Below are 25,254 nucleotides of genomic sequence, written 5' to 3'. Positions count from 1 at the left end.
TCAGTAGATCCAGTAATGCTTTATTTCTAGTTGGTGAGTCTACCATCTGACCCATAAAATTGTCCTGCAAGACATTAAGGAACTGGCGAGCCTTAAATGAATGCGCGGTTCCCTCTGTCCAGTCTATGTCTGGATAATTAAAATCCCCCATTATGATAACACTTCCCATCTTTGCTGCTAATCCAAATTGTGATAGGAGATCTGTCTCCACCTCCTCCCTCAGGTTAGGGGGCCTATAGCATACTCCCAGTATTATTTTCCCCTTAGCTTCATCCCTTTTGGAGCTCTACCCATAAGGATTCCACCTCCTCCCTAGTTCCCTCAGTGATGTCATCTCTCACATTCACTTGTACATTATTCTTGATATATAGGCATACCCCTCCCCCTTTTGTACCCTCTCTATCTTTGCGGTAAAGGGTATACCCTTGAATGTTTGCCAGCCAATCATGAGAGCTGTTGAACCAGGTCTCTGAAATTCCCACAAAATCCAAATCCTCCTCGTACAACAGTGTCTCTAGTTCACCCATCTTGTCCGCCATGCTCCGGGCATTGGTGAACATGCCACATAGTTTAGACCGGTCGCATATTGTCCTCGTATTGGGTGTGTCGAGATTGCAACTAGGACTTGCTACTATACTCACCTTGTGTTTTTGTGCTTTGGTCAACCTACCGCTAATGCCCCAATACTACCCTCTGGAATATCTTCCATGCTGACTATCTCTACCTCTGGACCCTCCCCCCCATCGCCTAGTTTAAAAACCCCTCTAACTTTTTGGCCTCCTTCATTCCCAGCAGATCTGCACCCTCCTCATTTAGGTGCAGTCCATCACTTCTATAGTACCGGTTATCGACTGAGAAGTCGGCCCAGTCCTCCAGGAACCCAAACCCCTCCTTACTACACCAGCTCTTCAGTCACTTGTTTACTGCCCTCTGCCTTTCTGGTGTGGCTTAATGTACCGGTAGTATTCCTGAGAATACTACCTTGGAGGTCCTTTTCCTCAATTTAGCTCCTAAGTCCCTAAAATCGTTCTTTAGGACACTCCATCTGCCTCTGACTTTGTCATTGGTGCCAACGTGCACCATGACAGCTGGGTCTTCCCCAGCCCCTCCCAGTAATCTGTCCACCAGATCTGTAATGTGCCGACCCCGAGCGCCCGGTAGACAACATACTGTTCGGCGATTCAGGTCTTTGTTACAGATTGCCCTCTCTGTCCTTCTAAGAATTGAGTTTCCTACCACCAGAATCTGTCTTTCCTTTCCCTTCGCTGACCCCCCCCCCCCCCCCACTCTCACTGGAGGAGTTCTTCCCCCGGCAGCTAGGAGAGTCCCTCAGCTCCAGCAGTGCTAGTCCCTAACTGGTTTCACCAATGTCACTCAATGGAGCATACTTATTGGGATGCTCCAGTCCTGGATCGGCCTCCCTGGCACTTCCCCCTCTACCCTTCCTGATTGTCACCCATTTACTCTTTGCTAGTGCCTGCACCTCTTTGTCTTCACCCGCCTCTGTGCTGGCCCCTGCCAGCACTTGCCGTGTACGTTCCTGGCTCTCCTTTAATAGGGAGGGACTTCTCAGTGCTGACAGTTGCTTCCCCAGATTCAGAACCTGGGGTCCCAGAGAAACCATGTGCTTACATTTTGCACAGCAGTATTCGCCCTCGATCAGATGATCAAGGAACGCATACATGCAGCAAGATGTACAAAGAGTCGCCTCTCCACACTCGCCAGGCATCGTACCTATTAAATTTAGTGAGGATTGGGGTTTATACCCTGTCCAAATTACCTAACAGCTAGCTTCCTGACACTAATACTCAAGACAATATACAGGTACTCAAGAAGACAATACACAGGTACTCGCAGAACAGTCGCAGACCTATGTGCACTCGCAGAACACTCGCAGACCTACGTGCACTCGCAGACCTACGTGCACTCGCAGACCTACCTGCACTCGCAGACCTACCTGCACTCGCAGACCTACGTACACTCACAGGCCACTCGCAGACCTACGTGCACTCGCACGTAGGTCTGCGAGTGGCCTGCGAGTGCACGTGTTGCAGCTGGGGCTGGAGGTTCTCTACAAACAACTGATGGAAGCAACGTGGAGGCCTCCTATTAAAGACTTAAAGCGGGGTTCCACCCAAATTTTGAACAATATCTGTATGTATTCTCTTCCTTGCCTAAATGCTGACATGCCGTTTAAAAAAATTTAAATCGCCGTAATTACCTTTTATTTTTCTATTCTTCTTTGCACTTCCTGGTTCTCCTCCCGTGGGAGTAGACGTGTTTCTAGCCTCTCCCAGACTCCTGGGAGCTAGTCTCAGGCTTCCCAGGATGCCACTGAGCATGTGCGGGAACGAGCGGTGAATGCTGGGAGCACAGCATTCACCACATCCAGGAAATAAATGCTTGTGGGCTTCAAATGCCCACAATGAAGATGGAAACCGCTTGCAGTGAATAATATAGGTTATTCTTTCCGACGAAATCTGACACAGGCGGACATATTACACACAATATGTGAGTATGTAATGCTGAGAAGAAAAGTTTGTGAATGAACTCAAAAAAAAAAAAAAACGATAGATAGGTGGACCCCCGCTTTAATTGATGAGGTGTTTCCTGTGGGAGGAAGAGCCATGGTCTCTCGGATGCTGTCCTGAAAGCCTATTGGAAAACAAGTTACCGGTAAGTCTAACTTGAATTTTTTCGCATGGAGTCAATCCGATCAGTAGTCTCCATCCTATAAGGGGGAGAACTTCTGGCGTCAATCGACATCAAGGATGCTTATCTCCATGTGCCGATTTTTCCCGCTCACCAGAAATTTCTACGCTTCGAGGTAGAAAATCTTTATTTCCTGTTTGTAGCTCTGCCTTTCGGTCTAGCTACTGCACCTCGAGTATTTACAAAGGTCCTGGCTCCTCCTTTAGCCAGGCTAAGGGCTCAAGGTATAACAATACTAGCCTACTTAGACAATCTACTCTTGATAGATCAATCGGTAGCCCGCTTAAACCAAACTTTGGTCACCGCAGTCAGCTACCTGGAATACCTAGGTGGGATTCTCAGCCTAGGGAAATCCTCCTTAAAACCATCAAGGAGATTACAGTACTTGGGGCTGATCATAGATACAGCTCAGAAGAGGGTGTTTTTGCCCCAGGAAAGGATCATTTCCATAAAGGAACTGATTCAGTTGGTCAAGACTAAGAAGAATCCTTCTATTCGACTTTGCATGAAATTGTTGGGAAAGATGGTGGCTTCTTTCGAGACCATTCTTTGTGCGAAGTTTCATTCAAGACTGCTGCAAAACAGTGTCCTGTCAACTTGGAACAAGTAGGTCCAAGCTCTGGACTTCCCAATGCGTTTATCTCCCAGTGTGCGTCAGAGCCTCAATTGGTGGTTGATATCCCAGAATCTTCAAAAAGGGAAATCCTTTCTACCAGTTACCTGGAAGGTGGTAACAACAGATGCCGGTCTTCTGGGCTGGGGAGCAGTCCTGGAAGAAGCGTCTGTCCAAGGGAAATGGTCCAAATCAGAGATAGCCTTGCCCATCAATATTCTAGAGATTTGGGCAGTACGCCTGACCCTGAAAGCCTGGACGTCCAGACTACGGAATTGTCCTGTTAGAATCCAATCCGACAATGCCACAGCGGTGGCCTATATCAATCACCAAGGGGGCACGAGAAGTCGTGCGGCCCAGAAAGAGGAGAATCATATTCTTTCTTGGGCAGAAAACATTCCTTGTCTATCAGCAATTTTCATTACAAGGCTAGAGAATTGGCAGGCGGACTACTTGAGTCGCCAACAATTGTTCCCAGAAGAATGGTCCCTTCATCCTGACATCTTTCTGTCAATATGTCAAAAATGGGGAGTTACGGATGTGGATCTGTTTGAGTCCAGGTTCAACAACAAGATCGACAACAAGATCAACAACTTTGTGTCAAGGACAAGGGATTCAATGGCATACTGGACAGATGCCTTGGTCTTTCCGTGGGATCAGTTTTCACTGATCTATGCGTTCCCTTCTGTTCTGCTGCTCCCGCCGCTTCTTCACAGGATCAAGCAAGAAGGGAAGGAGGTGATTCTGGTCACCCCAGCATGGCCCAGGAGATCTTGGTTTGCCAAGATCATTAAGATGGCGGTAGGGGACCCTTGGACCCTACCACTGTGGCCAAACTTTCTCTCGCAAGATCTGGTATTCCATCCTACCGTACAAACGCTAAATTTAACGGTTAGGCTATTGAGACCCACATTCTAAAGGACCGTGGGCTGTCAGCTTCAGTAGTTTCTACTTTGGTAATGCTAGGAAGCCAGCCTCCAGAGTCATATACTATAGAGTCTGGAAGCCGTATGTCTCCTGATGTGAATTCAGGGGTTGGCACCCCAGAAAATGTAATAGGTAGGATCCTTGAATTCCTACAGATGGGATTAGAAATGAAGCTGGCCTTAAGTACTATCAAGGGCCAGGTGTCGGCCTTATCAGTGTTTTTTCAACGACCACTTGCTTCACACTCTCTAGTTCGTAATTTTATTCAGGGGGTAACGTGGATTAATCCCCCAGTTAGGTCACCCCTGAACCCTTGGGACTTAAATTTAGTCCTGTCGGCTTTACAAAAACAGCCTTTTCAGCCTTTTGAGCCAATTTGAGATATTCCCTTGGCCCTCTTGACGAGGAAAATAATATTCCTGGTTGCCATATCTTCTGCAAGAAGAGTATCAGAGTTGCTGCTTTTTCTTGTAAAGAGCCATATTTGATTATTCATAAGGATAAGGTTGTATTGCGGCCTCATCCTAATTTCCTACCAAAGGTAGTGTCAGGTTTTCATTTAAACCGGGATATTATTCTGCCTTCATTTTTTCCAGAACCTTGTTCTATGGAAGAAAAGTCACTACATTCTCTTGAGGTGGTGAGAGCGGTCAAGGTCTATTTGTAAGTGACCGCTCAGATTTGTAAAACAGATGTTTTGTTTGTATTGCCAGACGATCCTAAAAGAGGACAGGCAGCATCGAAATCTACTATTCCTAAATGGATTCGTCAAGCGATTGTTCAAGCTTATGGCTTAAAAAGGAAAATTCCTCCTTTTCATATTAAAGCACACTCCACCAGGGCTATTAGTGCTTCTTGGACAGTGCATCACCAAGCCTCCATGGCTCAGATCTGCAAGGCCGCAACTTGGTCTTCAGTCCATGCATTTACCAGATTCTATCAAGTAGATGCAGTGTACTGCAGGCTGCAGTATAAGTCCTTTAGTCTCTTAGTGCCCTACTTTTGTTGTGTCTCCCTCCCTTCAGTTGGCATTGCTATGGGACATCCCACATAGTAACTACTATGGCTCTGTGTCCCGTGATGTACGATAAGAAAATAGGATTTTTATAACAGCTTACCTGTAAAATCCTTTTCTTTGAAGTACATCACGGGACAGAGGTCCCTCCCTTCTTGGTATACACGTGTATTGCTTTGCTACAAAACTGAGTTACTCCCAGTTGTGTGAGGGGTTATATAGGGAGTGCACTTTTTGTCTTAGAGCGTGCCAGTGTCCATTACCTGAAGGTGGCCTATAACCCCACATAGTAACTACTATGGCTCTGTTTCCCGTGATGTTCTTCAAAGAAAAGGATTTTACAGGCAAGGTGTTAAAAAAAAAAAAAAAAATTCTATTTTTTAGGACCTCCTGGATGAGTCGTCGTTGTGCTCTTGGAGTCATTTTGATTGGCCGGCCATTCCTGATAGGGTTCACAACTGTTCCACATTTTCTCCACTTGTGGATAATGGCTTTCATCGTGGTTCGCTGGTGTCCCAAAGCCTAAGAAATGGCTTTTTAATTCTTTCCAGACTGATGCATGTCAATGACTTTGTTTCTAATCTGTTCTTGAATTTCTTTGGATCACGGCATGATGTGTTGCTATTTGAGATCTAACTCAGATTTCCAAAAAATTGTGGTTAATCACAGTTCATTCATGATTCAGCATGGGAGGGGCAATTACTTTTTCACATAGGGCCAGGTGGGTTTGATCAGCTTTTTTCCCCTTAATAAATAAAATAATTATTTAAAATCTGCATTTTGGATTTACTCTGGTTATCTTTGTGTAATAAAATTAGTTTGATGATATGAATCATTTATGTGTGAGAAATATGCAAAAAAAATCAGGAAGGGGCAAATGCTTTTTCACAGCACCGTATCTTCTACTTAGAAAGCATTCCTATTTTTACATATCCTCACGCTCTTGCTTTTCAAACCTGCAACAAATTAGAATTCCAGAGATGATATGGAAGCTATTCACGTTAACACATTTATAAGGTGCAAGAGCAAACCTCAAATCTTACTGCAATACTTCAAAATGCCCTTTCAGCCCTTTATCTTTCTGTGAGCCATTAATTGCTAAACCTTAGGTGGTGCTTAGTGGGTTATTTTTTACTGTTCCCTTATCCAGGAAACTGAGGTGTCTTCAAAGGGCTACATTAGCACTTTAAAAAAGGTTTGCAGTTAGGCCCCTTGCAGACAGGGCAGACTCCGCCAAGCAGATCTGCCTGCTCAGTGAGGAATCTGTCCGCATGACAGCGCATGAGAGGTCCATGTCCGCTCCGTTATGCACAGCTGACACAGACACAGCCCGCTCTTCTCTAGGGGTCGGTCAGATGGAACCTAACTGCTTGTCCGTTTCCATCAGACTGTCATCCGATCCGCTGGACAGATGGGGAACGGATCCCCATCCCTCTGTTTTTAGCGGACTGGATCAGATGCTGGCGGGTTTCAGTGGGCACATGTCCGCTGACAACCGCCGCTCCATTGGGAGCTATGGATGGTCCAAAGAACTGACAGGCGAACCAGATTGGTCCGTCAATTTGAAATGGGCCTATGTTTAGAGGTACTCTCTTGTTTTACAAAATCACTTTGGCCTGCTTCACCCCTGTGCTTCATGTTAAAGCATGCTCATTAACATGCTTTACTTCATGTGTTATAACGTATTAAATTTAGACAGCACAGTAATTGTGAATGGCCAACCAACGTCGCGCACACCTCACTGCATGTGAAACCATATTTGACATATTTATTTTTTGGTGTCTCCCCACATGGCAGTGCCCAGTAGTGTGTTACTAGGCATTGTAGGTACTTTTGCATTTCATAAATTGAAGTGTGGGTAAAATGAATGGCACCACATTGCATGATCGTGTGCATAGTTTGGTCCCGTGCATTGCAGAGACGCGTGTGATACTGCAAGTGTGAAGCTGGCCTTTTTGTTTACACCGTTTTTCTCAAGTAAAGGGTTAAAGACGGTTCTTAGAGCTGATAGTTTACTTGGCAGTATAAGTATTGGCCAGAGTGATGTATATCGCAACTTTCCCTTCTCAGGTACCTTCAGTCTCTGGTGTCATCCAAAGTTTGAAGATCGCTGCCAGTCTGTAGTTGAATTTATTAAACGAGCAATTATGCACTCAAAAAATGGAAAGTTCCTGTATTTTCTACGCTCACGAGTTCCAGGTCAGTGCTTTAGATGCAAGCAAAGTGTCAGATATCTGCTGTGTTTTCATTTCAAGTAAAAGTCTTTTTCTTTTATTATTTTATGTCCTCCTGTGTTGAAAGCGCTTTACTATTTTATTAATTTTGATTCTGCATTTAATGTAGTGATAGCACTGTTAGGTGGTAGCTGCTTTCTCTAATCTATATTTTTATTATTTTTAATAAGTTTGGGGTATCATATAGTAGCGCAGGAATATATATTTACTAATTTCCTCAGGTCTACTGTGACTTGTCAGACCTCTCTATATTCACATGTGGTTTAAACAAAGCTATTTTGGAAATAATGAACATCTAGAAAACGAATTATATGGCTAACAGAATAGGTTCCTATCTGAATTGTACTGTAATGGACACAGGCTGAGTATTCATAGACCCTGGGTTATTTGCTGGTACCAGGTGGTTGGTCACTGGCAAAGCTTTTGACTACATGCTCCCTGGTTGTTCCCCTATAACTACCCCACTCTGTGAGTTCTTAATTTTTTTGCTAGTGGTCAGTTTTTTTTATAAAGCATGACAGAGGAATCAAATTGAACACCACATCCCAATATGAAAAATATTTTTGAAGGGGGAGGTAAACCTCGGGACTTTTAAGGTTTTTGATGTGGAGATAAAAACTCACTAGTAACACATAACAAAGATCATTTTTATTTATAAAGATAAACAACATGGGAACAAAAGTTTTTTCCATATCAAAAATCGCTTGATCTATACAATGTCTACTATGCAATATAGCAAATGCTTTTTCAACAGGTTAAGATGTCATGGCACTAAAGTTCCTTACATGTAATGTTAAAGGTTTAAACTCTCTTCAAAAGAGATGGCTTGCTTTGAAAGAGTTTAAAACTTCCAGAGCAGATGTTATTTTTGTCCAGGAGACCCACTTCCGTCCCGGGGGATCCCTTAAATTCACCACCAAAAATTTCCAGACATCCTTCCTAGCTTCTATCCCATCTGGGAAAGCAGGAGTGGCTCTCTTAATTAATCGACCATGTCCCTTACGCGTTAAATCATCTTACCTGGACCCCCGGGACAGTTTTTTATTGTCTTGGACTGTTCAATCCTCATCCAATCTCTTGCTATTGTGAATGTTTATGCCCCTAATTCTGGCCAGATCCGGTTTCTTTCCATCATGTTTGACACTCTGAACAAGTTTTCCCAACCCTTTATGGTCATTGGTAGAGACTTTAATATGACTATGTCGCCCAGCAAAGATAGGCATGTATTGTTCCCCTCCGCAACATTAACCAAACCTGACAGCCTTTCCAAATCATTCTGTAAACTTATCACAACTAAGAATCTTCTAGATATTTGGAGGATCAAACACCCCTACGCACAAACAATACACATTTTTATTCACACTCCCATAAGCTTTATTCCAGATTGGACCATTTCTTTATCTCTTCACCCCTCCTGACATCCACAGTCTCCTCTGAAATCAACCCCATAACCTGGTCAGACCACTCCTCTGTAGCTCTTGACATTGCCCTCTCCTCTACCTCCCCCAAAACTTGTCACTGGCGACTCAATGAGACCTTTCTCCGCATCCCAGAGAGTACTTCCAACTTAACACAAACATGGTTTCGGAGCCCTCCACCTTGTGGGAAGCACACAAGGCTGTCTTCCGGGGACATTGCATTGCTACAGGTTCACGTTTAAAGAAAGATGCAGCATTTCAACACTCGTCTTTACTGTCTAAACCCTGCAAGGCTGAGAGGTTCTTGTTGTCTTCCCCACGGTGGCCAGACTCTGAGCCGTTGTTTCTTTGCGAAACCAGCTTAGATCACTAAAAATGAGCAAGATCGATAAATCTTTTTTATGGTCCAAACTAATTTTATGAATACTCAAACAAACCCCACAGGATACTGGTGAATAAGTTGAAACCTCGTCCCTTCCATTCCTCCCCAGATTTTCTCAGGCAAGCAGATGGGACCCCTACCTATTGCCCCCTCACTATATCCAAGGTCTTTGGAGAATTTTACTGCCAATTGTACAATTGTCTGCAAACAGACCCTAACTACAAATTTACGAAAGAGAGATTTGACTCATTTTTTGATTCTCTACAACTACCCAAACTCGCTTCTGAACACCTCTCATCCCTGAATGCTGCTGTCACCCCTGAAGAATTAGCTGACGACGTCAAACATCTCCCTACCCAAAAATCCCCCGGCCCAGACGGCTTGCCATATTCCTATTATAAGACCTTACTACCAATTTTAAGCCCACACTTGATCTCACTATACGCCTCCCTATATAAATATATATAAAGGTACCACACCCCATCCACAATTCCTCCATGCCCATATTTCTGTGATCCCAAAACCTGGCAAGGATCCCTCCATCCCTGACAATTACAGGCCCATCGCGTTAACTCGGACTTCAAGATATTTACAAAGATTCTAGCTAACGACTATCCCTCTTAGTCCCCAGACTCGTACATAAAGACCAAGTTGGTTTTGTGACAGCCAGACACGCCAGTGACAACACGAGACGTACCATAGACCTCATAGACTTATTGAATAAAACATCCAGCCCTGATACTAAGCCTTGACGCTCAAAAAGCCTTTGATCGGTTTAGCTGGCCTTTTATGTTTGCTACACTCTCCAATTATGGTTTTGGATGTCCCTTCATATCAGCACTGCATGCCCTATACTCCCTACCTTCCTCCCAAGTCCAGTTATCCTACTTATCGCTGTCCTTTTCCTTGAGTAACGGTACCAGGCAAGGGTGTCCGCTATCCCCTTTACACTTCATTCTCTGTCTGGAACCCCTAGCTGCATACTGCATACGCGCCCATCCTAACATCCGAGGGGTCTCTTTGTGCTAGAAGGAATATAAACTATCACTATTTGAGGACGATGTCTTGCTGACCCTGACCAGACCCCATACATCCCTCCTGAACCTTATAGCTTTGTTAAGAGACTTTAGCTTTATTTCAGGATATAAAATTAATACAAGTAAAACAGAAGCTCTACCAATACATATTCCACCCTCAGATCTCGCCATTCTCAAACAAAACTACTCCTACCACTGGTGCCCGAACTCCCTTAAATACTTAGGGATAAATCTAAACTCTTCCTACTCTACTCTCTATCAAGGTAACTACCCCCCACTTTCCTGCGACATTGACTGTCTCTTGCGACAGTGAGACGCTTATCCCATCTCTCTCTTGGGTCATACCAATGTCCTGAAGATGTCTATTTTACCAAGGCTTCTTTACCTATTTGGAACCCTACCTATTCCCATCCCTATGTCCTAACTCAAAATCACTCATCAGTACATTTCTCAACTTCATTTGGCATTATAAAGCTCACCAGATAGCCAACTTGGTAATGCTAGCTCCCAGACACAGGGGAGGGATGGGAGCCCCCGATCTTATTAATACTATTTTGCCACCCACCTTAAACCGGTCATTACTTGGTCCTCTAGAATGGCATCCAGCAATTTGGTCAGAGATTGAAATGAGTGCCGCTAGACCCGACTCTATGATTTGGGCAAACCTAGAGTCCGCCATGAGCCAACTTAGGAGTTTATGTCTAAACCCAATGTTGTTCACCCTCTCGATATGGAAAAAGTGCTCCCATCAGTTCTCTTTCCTCTCCATGCCCACCCCTACTAAATGTGTTGTTTAACACTGACATCCCAGACAGCCTCTCTTATACCCGAATGCTCCCATGGACGCTGGCCGGAATTTTTCAGCTTTGAAACCTAGTACACCCGCTCACATATACACTCCTGCCCTTCGATGAATTACAAAGGAAACATCAGATCCCTAAGCACTTATTATACTCCTACCTCCAGTTCAAACACTATTTTGCCTCTAAATCCCCCACCCTAACCTTAAATAAACCTACCTCATTTGAACCCTTATGTGCTCAAGGACCTTATCAGACCCATCTTATCTCAGACATCTATAAGTTTCTACATGACACTACCTCACTTACAGACACATGTCACCCTTACATGCTGAAATGGTCCCAGATTGTTAAACAACCCATTCCTCTCCCTCAATGGCAGAAGATATAGGAGGCTGTTTCCAAATCGTCCCGATGTGTGGAACTAAGGGAGACAGCTTATAAAATATTGTTCTTTTGGTATAGAACCCCAGAAATCATACATAGATAATACCCCAGGGCCGGATGTGTTGGCGATGCCGAGGCGACATTGGCTCTCATTTCCACATTTTCTGGGAGTACCCCTGATTTAACCATTTTGGCTCTCTATCCAGGCCCACCTACAAAACTTACTTGACACTGCCCTCCCTCTGGACCCGATACATTATCTTCTAGGCCTGGCGTTCTCTGGCGTCCCCAGACACACCCAAAAATTAGCTGCCTTTATCCTACTTGCAGCAAAAAGGGCCATACCCTCAAGATGGTTGTCTCCCTCCCCACCCACTCTCCCACAGGTGCTCCAAATATTGGAGCAGATTTGCAGAATGGAACACCTTACTGCGGTAGTAAATGACTCACTTCCTCAATTTTCAAAAATTTAGGAACTATGGGATCGCTCAGAACTTAACCTGAATGCCATTCCCATACCCTCCTAGAGGCACAACACCCCCTTGACCAAATATGTTCAAATTCTATTTTCCTAGCCCCGTCAGCTGGTTCTCTTGAAGGTTCCATGGTGCCCCCTTCTACCCCCATCCCCCCTTCCTCCACCAGTGAGACTCCTACGGGGTGTCTTGTTCCTCAGTTTAGGCACCCTGGGGACCTCGCTGACACCAGGCCCAGTGAGCAACGTTTCTTTTTTTTGATGTGAAGTGCAAGTTCATTGTTTGTGACGTCCACTCCTTGGGTCCTTCCACTCCCCCACCCCCACCCCACCCCCACCTATATGACTGCAACGCTGTGATGATGTTTGTTGGTAGCATTGTAACCCTACCTATACAGTTTCAACATATGTTAAATACTCTTTCTATGATTGTACTTGCTATGTACTCTCACCTGTTCTTTTATTTTTACACTTCTGTATTTTCTTTTATGAAAAAAAAAAAACTTACTAAATATACAATTTAAAAAAAAAATCTAAAATCCCTGCATCTATAGACTCCCATGATCGAACACTAACCTATCTAGTCCTGTAAAGAAACAATCAGTATACATACCTTTTTTTTAAGCTGATCCGACCCAATCTCACGCTGGGCTGTCAGCCGTGGCTTCTCTGTGTAGGCGGGTGCAGAGGACACGTCCGACAACGGAAGCCCCATAGTAAGTCTATGGGTAACGTAGTTTCCCATTCATTTCACAGCCGTTGTCGATCGTGTCCTCTGCACAGCTTCCGCCGCTGGAGGTCGGGTCGAATCGGCTTCAGAAAAGGTATGTATACTAAATTTTTTTTCTTCTTTTTTTTTTCTACAGAGCTAGATAGGTTAGTGTTAGATCGTGGGTGTCTATAGTTAGAGGGGTTTTAGCATGGACTTCCACTGTAAATAGAAGGTGTGTCTTTTGGAGTAGTGTCTAGTTAAAATGTTATTTTTCTAGTGCAGCAGTTTAATTGAAGAAAGCCATTCTGTGTATTATTTCTTTCAGGTCTCCCTCCTACCCCAGTACAGCTGTTGTATCCAGTGTCTCGATTCAGCAATGTGAAGTCCTTGCAGCATTTGTGCCGTTTTCGTATTCGGCAACTGGTTCGGATAGACCACATACCAGAGCTCCCTCTGCCCAAGTGAGTTAATATGTATAATTCGTAGTCACAGATGATCTCCACAGTTACAGCTATTTTAGTGTTAGTGTCATTAAAGTTAAGATGGTAATAATCCAATTCAGTCTTTGCTCCAGCATGAGAAGTTGTCTTATTAGTTAATGCTGGAAGCTCACCACACCACCAATATATAAATGCTAAAGCAGAACAAAACCTTCCAATCCTTGAGTGCTGGTTCACAATGCAGCGATGTCTGACATCGGATGTGATTTGCACCGCACTGCAGTGCAAATTACATGCAATCTCTGTGCAATGCGATTTCAGCCATATATAAAGTATGGCTGAATTTGCACCGTATTTGGACCAAACTCGCACAGGACCCTTCTTTTGGAGTAGGTATTCCAGCATGACAATGACCCAAAATACATGGCCAAGGCAACAAAGGAGTACCTCAAGAAGAAGCACATTAAGGTCCTGGACTGGCCTAGCCGGTCTCCAGACTTTAATCCAATAGAAAATATGTGGAGGGAGCTGAAGTTTCAAGTTACCAAACGTCAGCCTGGAAACTTTAATGACTGTGTGATTGCCTCTGTGATTGGCAACAAAGATTTTGCCACCAAGTACTAACTAATGTTTTGTGAAGAGATCAAATACTTATTTCACTCATTAAAATGCAAATCAATTTAGAACTTCTTTTTTTTTTTTTTGTTATTTTGTGTCTCATTGTTAAAATAAACCTACTATTAAAATTCTAGACTGATCATTTCTTTTTCAGGGGGAAAATGTACAAAATCAGCAGGGGATCAAATACTTTTTCTTATCGTACATCACGGGACACAGAGCCATAGTAGTTACTATGTGGGGTTATAGGCCACGTTCAGGTGATGGACACTGGTACGCCCTAAATTAAAAAGTTCACTCCCTGTATAACCCCTCCCACTGGTGGGAGTACCTCAGTTTTTTTTGCCAGTGTCTAAGGTGTTGGTCACGAGCGAGTAAAGATATGCTGTGCTGAGCTCCACTCAAGCAATCCTTGCTGGGGCTAGCCATGCTGACTGGATCCATTCAAAGTGTATTTTTAGCTGAACTGAATGGTGCCCGGGCCTCGTATCCAAAAAAACAAGGTTTTGCCTGTAACGCTTCTCTTTTTAGAGCCCTGGAACCCCGGGATCCAGTACTTTTTGGTAGTAAGGCCATAAAGTTTTACTGGTGGAGGTGCTATTACAGGTCCAGGATTGTGGGTTTCCTCGAGGATCCCTGGCTCCTGAAGGTTTAATGGAACCCACCGTGAAGGGTTAAGATTGGGTCTGTTGGTTTACCACAGAAAACCCTGCGACAGGAAAGGTGAGTGGAGTTTTCTAAGAAATTTTAAATTTTTCTTGTGAATGTCCTTTAAATCAGTAAATGTTGTCATGCCTATGTGTCACCACTGGGGGCTGTAGTTAGCCCTTACGTCTCATGCTTCTCAGAGAGCTCACGTTTGTCCAGGAAACAGCAGTAAGACCGGTAAGTCTGGGGGGGTTCTCTCTCCCCACGGGACGCCCCCCCTGTGCTGTTTTTTTCTTCCCCTCTTCTCGGGGAAAGGGCGCCAAAGGTTTTTAAAAAAAACAGGCACACCGCTCGCCGGCTTCCAGGCCCCCCCTCCGCCATTCCTCCTTCCTCCTCGTGGATCCTATAGGATCTGGGGCCCGTGCTCACGCGGAAAAAACATTTTTTGAAAAAAAAAAGGGGGAGGGGTAGCGTGCCGTTGGCATCCTCCAACGTCCAGCGTGGGAAGGTCTGTTTTTGAAAGCACCATTGTGTTATTTATGCTGCAGGAGGGACACAAGAGCAATGAGGTTGGTGACCAGGCATTCCTTTGACACATTTTACTACTGCATCAAGCTGAACATTAATAGCAGTGACAGAGCTGAACTATTTCTCAAGCAGTGGATGCATTCCTTCTGGTAGTACCTCTGCTTTGTGCATCGGGCTATGGCAGAAGGGGGGTAAAAACACCTAAATAAAGGGCTCTGGAAAGACTTATTTAGTCACACGGAAGCCTAGATCCATCCCAGTAAGATGGCATCCTCCCCTGAGAGTAATATGGCTGGTCACGGTGAGCCGTCAGGAGGGGCAAGTGTTGCAGCTGCTCTTAAACACTGCAGGCCCTGTGTATATTACTTTTTCTTCAACCATTTTAAGCTTGAAGTAAAAGTTTGATGCTTTAATCGCATATCCGAGTGGGACTAAGCTTATAACGGGTCCCTGTCCATTGGTCAGGACCCTCATACTGAGGAACAAGGAGCGAGGGATGGCAAATTTCTCTCTAGGACCAGGAAAAGGCTGATGTCTCCTCTTCCGAAGAACCTGATGCGAAGTATCAAGCTCGCAGGAAAAGTTGGTTACAGTTGCTCACTGAATTGGTCCGCCCCACGTTTTTACTGCCAGAACCCACTTCTGCTTGGGTTCACTAAAAGCCTCCCCAATCTGTTCATGCTTTTTCTATCCATTCATGGCTAAGAAAGCTTATGTATTCTGGGTGAGAGCACCCAGATAAACAGTTTTTTTTTTTCTCTGAAAAAGTTCTCAATACTTTATTCAATGGAGGAAGGGTTTTATGGGGAGTTCCAGCAATTAACACTGCTACAACCCCTGGCAAAAATGATGGGATCACCAGTCCCTGAGGATGTTCCTTCAGTTGTTTATTGTTGTTGAAAAAAAGCAGATCACAGACATGGCCAAAAACTAAAGGCATTTCAAATGGCAACTTTCTGGCTTTAAGAAACGCTAAAAGAAATCAAGAAAAATAATTGTGGTGGCCAGTAACAGTTAGATTTATAGAACAAGCACAGGTAATTATGGAATCACTCAATTCTGAGGAAAAAATTATGGAATCGCCCTGTAAATTTTCATTGCAAACACTAACACCTGCATCAGATTAAATCTGCTTGTTAGTATGTAGGTAAAAAGGAATGATCACACCTTGGAGAGCTGTTGCAACAAGTGGACTGACATGAAGCATGGCTCCCACACCAGAGATGTCAATTGAAAAAAAGGAGAGGATTATCAAACTCCTTAAAGAGGGTAAATCATCACGCAGTGTTGCACAAGATGTTGGTTGTTCACAGTCGGCTGTCTAAAACATGTACCAAATACAAACAACATGGGAAGGTGGTTAAAGGCAAGCATACTGGTAGACCAAGGAAGACATCAAAGCATCAAGACAGAAAACTTAAAGCAATATGCCTTGAAAACAGAAAATGTACAACAAAACAAATGGGAGGAAACTGGAGTCAACATCTGTGACCGAACTGTAAGAAACCGCCTAAAGGAAATGGGATTTACATACAGAAAAGCTAAAAGAAAGCCATCTCTAACACCTAAACACAAAAAAACAAGGTTACAATGGGTTAAGGAAAGGCAATCGTGGACTGTGGATGATTGGATGAAAGTCATATTCAGTGCTGAACCTCGAATCTGCATTGGGCAAGGTGATGATGCTGGAACTTTTGTTTGGTGCCATTCCAATAAGATTTATTCAGACGACTGTCTGAAGAAAACATGCAAATTTCCACAGTCAATTATGATATGGGTCTGCATGTCAGGTAAAGGCACTGGGGAGATGGCTGTCATTAAATCTTCAATAAATGCACAAGTTTACATTGAAATTTTGGACACTTTTCTTATCCCATCTATTGAAAGGATGTTTGGGGATGATGAAATCACTTATCAAGATGATAATGCATCTTGCCATAGAGCAAAAACTGTGAAAAAATTCCTTGAAGAAAGACACATAAGGTCAATGTCATGGCCTGCAAACAGTCTGGATCTCAATCCAATTGAAAATCTGTGGTGGAAGTTAAAGAAAATGGTCCATGACAAGGCTCCAACCTGCAAAGATGATTTGGCAACAGCAATCAGAGAAGGCTGGAGCCAGATTGATGAAGAGTACTGTTTATCACTCATTAAGTCCAATGCCTCAGAGACTGCAAGCAGTTATAAAAGCCGGAGGTGGTGCAACAAAGTACTAGTGATGTGTTGGAGTGTTATTTTGTTTGTTTTTCATGATTCCATAATTTATTCCCTGTGCTTGTTCTATAAATCTGTTACTGGCCACCACAATTATTTTTCTTGATTTCTTTTAGTGTTTCTTAAAGCCAGAAAGTTGCCATTTGAAATGCCTTTAGTTTTTGGCTATGTCTGTGATCTGCTTTTTTTCTACAACAATAAACAACTGAAGGAACATCCTCAGGGACTGGTGATTCCATCATCTTTGCCAGGGGTTGTATATCCTCTGTAAACAAAAACCTGACTTGTCCAGTAGACAATGCTCATATGCTAAAGGGTCCAACAGATAAGTTGGAGTTCCTTTTTATAAAAAAAAAAAAAAAAAAGAAAAAGAAAAACTATTTCGCTCGCAGGTTCAGTCATTCAAACCTGCGCTGACGTTCAGAGTATCTCGTCCTTAAAAGACCAGTTTATAGAGGTACTCAGTTATTCCTGATCAGCAGACCCAGAGTTTGGCCGGCATATCAGAAGCGTTCTGTGTTACAGTTGATGCTATCAAAGATTCTATTCTCCAGGCCTCACGGCTCATGCTAAGGCTGGTACATGTGCATAGAATCTTATGGTTGAAATATGATCAACCGAAGCGCCTGCAAAAAGCTCTTGGCCATTTTCCATCTGGATAAGTATATCCAAAGAATTTCTAATGGGAAAAGTCCCCTTTTTCCGGTTAAGAAGTTTAAGTATTTTTCTTTTAAATGTGCTGCTTCTCCAGTGCCATCTGCCCCCAGGCAGTCATGACGGCCTCCACCGTCAGGATTCTAGAGGTAAACTTCAGGGTCAGTCCCAGGGTCAAAAGAGGACCTGGGAGAGGTAACCCACAAAACCAAAATACTAAAGCCTTATGAAAGGGCACCCCCGCTCGCGTGGGGGGGGGTGGGCTTCTACAGTTTTCAAGGGTCTGGCAGGAACAATGTCAGAGTTCCCGTCTCCTCGTTTTCTCAGATCAAAACGTTCCAGAGATCCAGTGAAAAGAAGTCTCTCTTTCTAGCTTTGGATCATCTCTTGTCTCAAAGAGTGATATCGGTGGTCCCCTTGGTAGAGCAAGGATTAGGGTTTTATTCAAACCTTTTTTACGGTTCCAAAACCGTACGGGGATGTCAGACCCATTTTAGATCTCAAAGATCTAAACCAGTTTTGAATATCCATTTTTTGCGCATGGAGTCAATCCGATTGGTAGTCTCCGGCCTACAAGGGGGAGAACTTCTGGCGTCAATCGACATCAAGGAGGTCTTTCTCCATGTGCCATTTTTGTCCCCGCTCACCAGAAATTTACGCTTCAAGGTAGAAAATCTTAATTTTCAGTTTGTAGCTCTGCTTTTCGGTCTAGCTACTCCACCTTGAGTGTTTAGAAAGGTCCTGGCTCCTCCTTTAGCCAGGGTAAGAGCTCAAGGTATAACAATACTAGCCTACTTAGATCTTCTCTTCATAGATCAATTCGGTAGCAGGCTTAATCCAAACTTTGGTCACCGCAGTTAGCAACCTGCAATACCTAGGTTGGATTCTCAACCTAGGGAAATCCTCCTTAAATCCATCAAGGAGATTGCAGTACTTGGGGCTGATCATTGATACAGCTCAGCCGAGGATGTTTTTTTCCCCAGGAAAGGATCAGTTCCATAAGGAAACTGATTACGTTACTCAAGTCAAAGAAGAATCCTTCTATTTGGCTTTGCATGAATTTGTTGGGAAAGATGGTGGTTTCTTTCGAGGCCGTTCCTTATGCGCGGTTTCATTTAAGACTGTTGCAAAACAGTATCCTGTCGACTGGGAACAAGAAGGCCCAAGCTCTGGGCATTTATCCCCCAATGTGTGTTGGAGCCCCAATTAGTGGTTGATATCCAAGAATCTTCAAAAAGAGAAATCCTTTCTACTAGTTACCTGGAAGGTGGTAATAACAGTCGCCAGCCTTCTGGGCTGAAGAGCAGTCCTGGAAGAAGCATCTGTCCTAAGGAAATGGTCCAAATCAGTGATGACCTGGTCCATAAGTATTCTAGAAATTCCGGCAGTACGCCTGGTCCTTGAGGCCTGGACGCTCAAACTACGGAATTGTCCTATTAGGATCCAATCGGACAGTGCCACAGCTGTGGCTTTTATCATTCACCAAGGGGGCACGAGAAGTCGTGCGGCCCAGAAAGAGGTGAATTATTTTCTATCTTGGCAGAAAACAACATTCCTTGCCTATTAGCAATTTTCATTCCAGGAATAGTGAATTGGCAGGCAGACTACTGAAAGATCATGGGCGGTTAGCCTGAGTAGTTCTACTTTGGTTAAATGCTAGGAAGCCATCCTCCAGAGTCAAGAATCTGGAAGGCATATGTCTCCTGGTGTAAATCCAGGGGTTGGCACCCCAGTAAATATGTCATAGGTAGGATCCTTGAATTCCTACAGATAGGATTAGAAATGAAGCTGGCCTTGAGTACTATCGATGGCCAGAGGTCGGCCTTATCGGTCTTTCTTTTCATCAACCACTTGCTTCCCTCTCTCTTGTTTGCAACTTTATTCAGGGGGTAATGCGGATTAATCCTCCAGTTTGGTCACCCCTGAAACCTTGGGACTTAATTTTAGTCCTGCCGGCTTATAGAAGCAGCCTTCTATAGAGGATAATTCCCTTGGTCCTCTTGACGGGGGAAAAATAATTTTCTTGGTTGCCATATCATCTGCAAGAAGAGTATCAGTGTTGGCTGCTCTTTCTTGTAAGGAGCCGTATTGTTTGTTCATAAGGATGAGGCCGTATTGCGGCCTCATCCTGAATTCTTACCCAAGGTAGTATCGGGTTTTCATTTAAACCAGGATATTGTTCTGCCTTAGTTTTTTTTCCAGAACTTCGTTTCTGTGGAAGAAAGGTCACTACACTACAAGGTCTATTGAAAGTGACTGTTCAGATTCGTACACAAATGTTTTGTTTGTGTTGCCAGATGGTTCTAAAAGAGGACAGGCAGCATCGAAATCTACTATTTCTAAATGGATTCGTCAAGTGATTGTTCAAACTTATGTTTTAAAGAGGAAAATTCCTCCTTTTCATATTCATATAGTGCACTCCACCAGGTCTGTTAGTGCTTCTTGGGCAGTGCATCACCAAGCCTCCATGGCTTAAATCTGCAAGGCCGCAACTTGGTCTTCAGTCCATACATTTACTAGATTCTATCAAGTAGATGTAAAAGGCATGAGGACATCGCCTTTGGGCGCAGTGTACTGCAGGTTGCAGTAGGAGTCCTCTAGTCTCTTGATGCCCTGCTTTGTTGTGTCTCCCTCCCTTCAGTTGGCATTGCTATGGGACATCCCACATAGTAACTACTATGGCTCTGTGTCCCGTGATGTACGATAAGAAAATAGGATTTTTATAACAGCTTACCTGTAAAATCCTTTTCTTTGAAGTACATCATGGGACACAGAGGTCCCTCCCTTCTTTGGTATACACGTGTATTGCTTTTCTACAAAATTGAGGTACTTCCACCAGTGGGAGGGGTTATATAGGGAGTACACTCTTTAATTTAGGGCGTGCCAGTGTCCATCACCTGAAGGTGGCCTTTAACCCACATAACTACTATGGCTGTGTCCCGTGATGTACTTCAAAGAAAAGGATTTTACAGGTAAGCTGTTAAAAAAATCCTATTTTTTCCCTCACTGTGTGTGTGTGTGTATAATATATATTGTGACAGAGCTTTGCCCTGTCATGGTCTAAAAGGAGGTGTTGACCCAGAATTCTCAACCGGACGGGTTGAGGGGCTCCAGGGAGCTTGTGACAGGAAGAGGAAACTGGCTTTTCAGTTTCCTCAGTGTTTTCTAAAGTTCTTTTTGGGACCTGTGAACCTGGAGATTTCAAAGTGATCTGGGTGGAATGAAATCGCCAATCCTGGGTCCAGGTATTCAAAACAGCCAGCATACTAATTGGTCAGGTGTGTGCTGGGCTTTTAGTAAGAACCTGACCATGGTTCTGGGCTCCACCCCAGCAGACAGGATGTCTGGCCCAGGAGTCAGAAGGGCTCCACGTGGGAGCCAGTGCAGCAAGAGGCTGCTAGCTGTGTGCACTAAGTTGGTCAGTGAACAGTCTGTAGGAGACAGACAAGGGCCTGGAGTGTAAGGCCAGAGCAGCAGTGCTGCCAAGTGAGAGAGCCAAAAGGGCTGAATGTCATTTATGTTGAAGGAGAAGGAATGCTGAAAACCCCTGCGAGGGAAACCTATGTTTATGCTTGCTGAACTTTCTTTTAATAGAAATGGGCAAAGCCCTTAAAAGAAAAAACAGCGAGTGGCAGTGTCCTCAAAGTTCTACACTTGGAGTGAACCCCTTACTAAATATATATATATATATATATATATATATATATATATATATATATATATATATATATATATATATATATATATATATATACATATACATATATATATATATATATATATATATATATACATATATACATACACTGTGGTCACTGTCTTCATGGGTTGTCTGCTGTTGTTTTGTAATAAGCCCTGGGAAAACAGCATTTAAAACCTGGTGCTTGTTGGCAATATCCCTTTTGTGCTGGGTTTTGTAAAGGACTCCAAGCCTGCATGTAAAGTGTGTGGTATAAATCTTATTCTAGCCTCCTCCCCTTTCCCTACTACTGTGGAGATTGGCGTGTGTGTAAATACAATTACGCCCCTGTATAATTATCATTTCCAGCATCAACACTAATTTATTAGTCAGAGCCGTGTAGAATCCCTGTTAAATGCTGTTTTTATTGCTCTGGGAGGTTGTACTGTGGCTTCTGTCTCACAGCTTGCTCACCCCTCATCACAACCCAAAATACATGGTTTGTAACTGGCCTTGGCAGACGCATACAGTGTGACTTGTGTTTTTTTTCTTTTTTGATTAAAATGAAATAGAGGCTGGCATTGTGGACCCTTTCCCTGAAATTTCTATTTTCTAATTATGCTGTACAAGACACATGCACCTTTTAAGTTTGGGGACAGCCCATATGACCCCTATCATTCTTGACGATCCTCAATTTTTTGCTAGTGTTTTAGGTGGTGGATGATTTCTCTCTACTGAGGGAAGCTTCTTTCTTGCCGTTCCAATTCCACAGGAGTGCTGCACTCCTGCTCCACAGCAACAGCATCTGCACTGATTAAGGTGGTGAGTACCCCTCAGAGTTGCTCACTCTCATGACGGACTTCAGACAGAAGGGAAATTAGATGAGGGGGCAGGCCAGCACACACTGCAGAGGGCCATGATGAGGTTATTCATGGTTCCTCTCGAAACTCTGCATCTGGGTCTTTTGACCTCAGTCTCGCCACTCCCTCATTTCCTCTGGTACTACCCATTCCTCTGTATTTACCTTAAAAGGAATTTTCAACCCATTAAAGCGCCTCCCACTCTAACCCGGCCTCATATTTTTAGCTGGTGTCCTAGAAGAATGAATGTATTCTCTCTGCTTTGAAAAAAGCAAGCTACTCTTTTCTTTTTTTGTGCTTTTCCATCAAGATTTTTTTTCCTACTGGCAAGATTCTTTAACCACTTCATTACCAGGCACTTAGACACCTTCCCGCCCAGGCCAATTTTCAGCTTTCAGCGCTGTCGCAATTTGAATGACAATTGCGCGGTCATGCTACACTGTACCCAAACAAATTTTTTTTATCATTTTGTTGCCACAAATAGAGCTTTCTTTTGGTGGTATTTGATCACCTCTGCGGTTTTTATTTTTTGCGCAACAAATAAAAAAAGACCGAAAATTTCGAAAAAACACTTTTTCTTTGTTTCTGCAAAATTTTTTTGTAAGTACGTTTTCTTCAATGATGGGCACTGATATGGCTGCACTGACGGGCACTGATACGGCGGCACAGATGAGGTGGCACTGACGGGCACTGATAGGCGGCACTGTTAGGTGGCACTGATAGGTGGCACTCGTATGCAACACCGATGGGCACTCATAGGTGGCACCAATGGGCACTCATAGGCGGCACTGATGGGCACTCGTAGGTGGCATTGATTGGTACATATGGGTGGCACTGATGGGTACTTATGGGTGGCACTGATGTGTGGCACTGATAGGTGGGCACAGATGGGCACTGACAGGTGGCACAGATGGGCACTGACAGGTGGCACAGATGGGCACTGACAGGTGGCACAGATAAAATATATTGGGGGCATTGCTGGCAGATCTGGAACATAATGGTGCCAATCAGTGCCCATTTGTGGGCACTGATTGGCACAGATTGGGCACATGTGGATGGCCATGGGGTACACACCTGGCCATCCACATGTTGCCCCTTCCCTGGTCCTAGTGGCGATCCCTGGTGGTCCAGTGGTCCAATGTGGTGATCTGAGGGGGGGCTGCGCTGATAAAGCCGGAGGCTCTTTACCAAGATCGGTGGAGCGGTGTGTCAGGCTGACACACCGCTCCACCGATCGCTGCGATGCGCGCCCCCGTGGGCGCGCGGCGGCATGTTATCTGCGTCCAGTCAGGATAACGGAACCACTTCCCGGACGTCAATCCGCTATAAGGCGGGCGGGAAGTGGGTAAATGCTGCAGAGACACTGGGGGTTCAGTTTGCACTTTTCTGTTAGGTCTGATCCTCAGCATAGCCTTGGAGGTCTTACCTGGATCTTACTGCAAGGAAGAAGCAAGGTCGATCTGTTTGCTCTGTGAGCACTGGACTCTGCATTAGGTGCTCTCCTAGACACTGCAGTGTTTTTTTAACGTTGTTAAGCACACGATTTTTCTTTTTTTTTTATAAAAATAACATGCCTATACTTACCTGCTCTTCTTCTGCTCTTACCATCCTCTTTTTCTGGGGTCTCCCACTGGTGCTCCAGGCCCCTCCTCTTCATTGGGTGTCCCCATGGAAAGCTGCCCTGGGGGCACGGTGCGGACTCGCTCCCGTGTCCTGCATCCATTGACTCGGGCGCTGCTCCCGTGTCACAGGATTTGATTTGATTTTATGTGATAGGCCAACACAAAGTGGCACATAATTGTGAAGTGGAAGGAAAATGGTTTTCCAAATTTTTTACTAATATCTGAAAAGTGTGGCGTGCATTTATATTCAGCTCCCTTTACTCCCTTATACTCCTAACTAAAATCCAGTAGAACCAATTGCCTTCAGAAGTCACCTAATTAGTAAATAGAGCCCACCTGTGTGTAATTTAATCTCAGTATAAATACAGCTGTTCTGTGAATCCTTCAGAGGTTTGTTTGAGAACCATAGTGAACAAACAGCATCAGGAAGGCCAAGAAACACACCAGACAGGTCAGGAATAATGTTGTGGAGAAGATTAAAGCAGGGTTAGGTTATAAAAAAAAAAAACTTCACAATTATGTGCCACTTTGTGTTGGTCTATCACATAAAATACATTTACGTTTTTGGTTGTAACATGACAAAATGTGGAAAATTTTAACGGTTATGAATACTTTTTTAAGGCACTGTATCTGCAGTGTTTGCTTATCTCTCTCCAAAACCCTAAGTCCCATGTGTTTCTGCTGCTTCATTCTTCTGTTATCAGCATGATAACTTCTGACAATGGAGATAAAAGCAGCTGGAAATTTGTGTCGGGGTGGGTACTATAAATAGATTAGCAGAGAGCTGGTCTATTCACAGCACAGCTCTGCAAGTATCTTCATTCTTCTGCCTGCCAATCAGCTGTTACACAGTGTATGAGAAGACTCCCCTCCCCCTGCCGGAACAGGAAGAACAAATTTTAACACAATGTGCACTTTCCAAAGAATATGACCAGCTGGAGACAGCAGATATACATGTTAAACTTATGTAGGGAGATTTGTTTCATCTCTGTGTCTCATCTGAGGCTGTTCACTTCACTAGGTATATGTGAGGGTTTACATCCACTTTAAGTTTATGCAAAGAGTCAATATTTGCAGTGTTGACAATTCTTTGGTCTGAAGGTCTGAAGACCTCTGCAGTTCGCCCTGGCATTCTATCAATCAACTTCTGGGCTGCATCCTGAATGATGGCAGCCCATTCCTGCATAATCTATGCTTGGAGTTTGTCAGAATTTGTGGTGTTTTTTTTTTTTTTTTTATTCACTTGCCTCCTGAGGATTGACCACAAGTTCTCATGGGA

At 43.9% G+C, this 25,254-nt stretch overlaps 1 protein-coding gene across 2 annotated transcripts in view; it reads left to right on the top strand.

Moving 5' to 3' along the window:
- SOCS7 (suppressor of cytokine signaling 7) overlaps window positions 1-25,254 on the top strand; it is a 159,480-nt gene that overhangs the window by 106,406 nt on the left and 27,820 nt on the right. For both annotated transcript variants that reach the window (XM_073608263.1, XM_073608264.1), the window contains exons 7-8: window positions 7,338-7,466; window positions 13,038-13,173. In XM_073608263.1, the coding sequence (XP_073464364.1) occupies window positions 7,338-7,466; window positions 13,038-13,173 (265 nt within the window). The remainder of the gene's footprint in view (window positions 1-7,337; window positions 7,467-13,037; window positions 13,174-25,254) is intronic.

This window comes from Aquarana catesbeiana, linkage group LG12 (assembly GCF_042186555.1).
Source record: "Aquarana catesbeiana isolate 2022-GZ linkage group LG12, ASM4218655v1, whole genome shotgun sequence".
Classification (NCBI taxonomy): Eukaryota; Metazoa; Chordata; class Amphibia; order Anura; family Ranidae; genus Aquarana; species Aquarana catesbeiana.
Note: the sequence above shows the minus strand (reverse complement) of the source record. Positions and strands in the feature narration are given on the sequence as shown.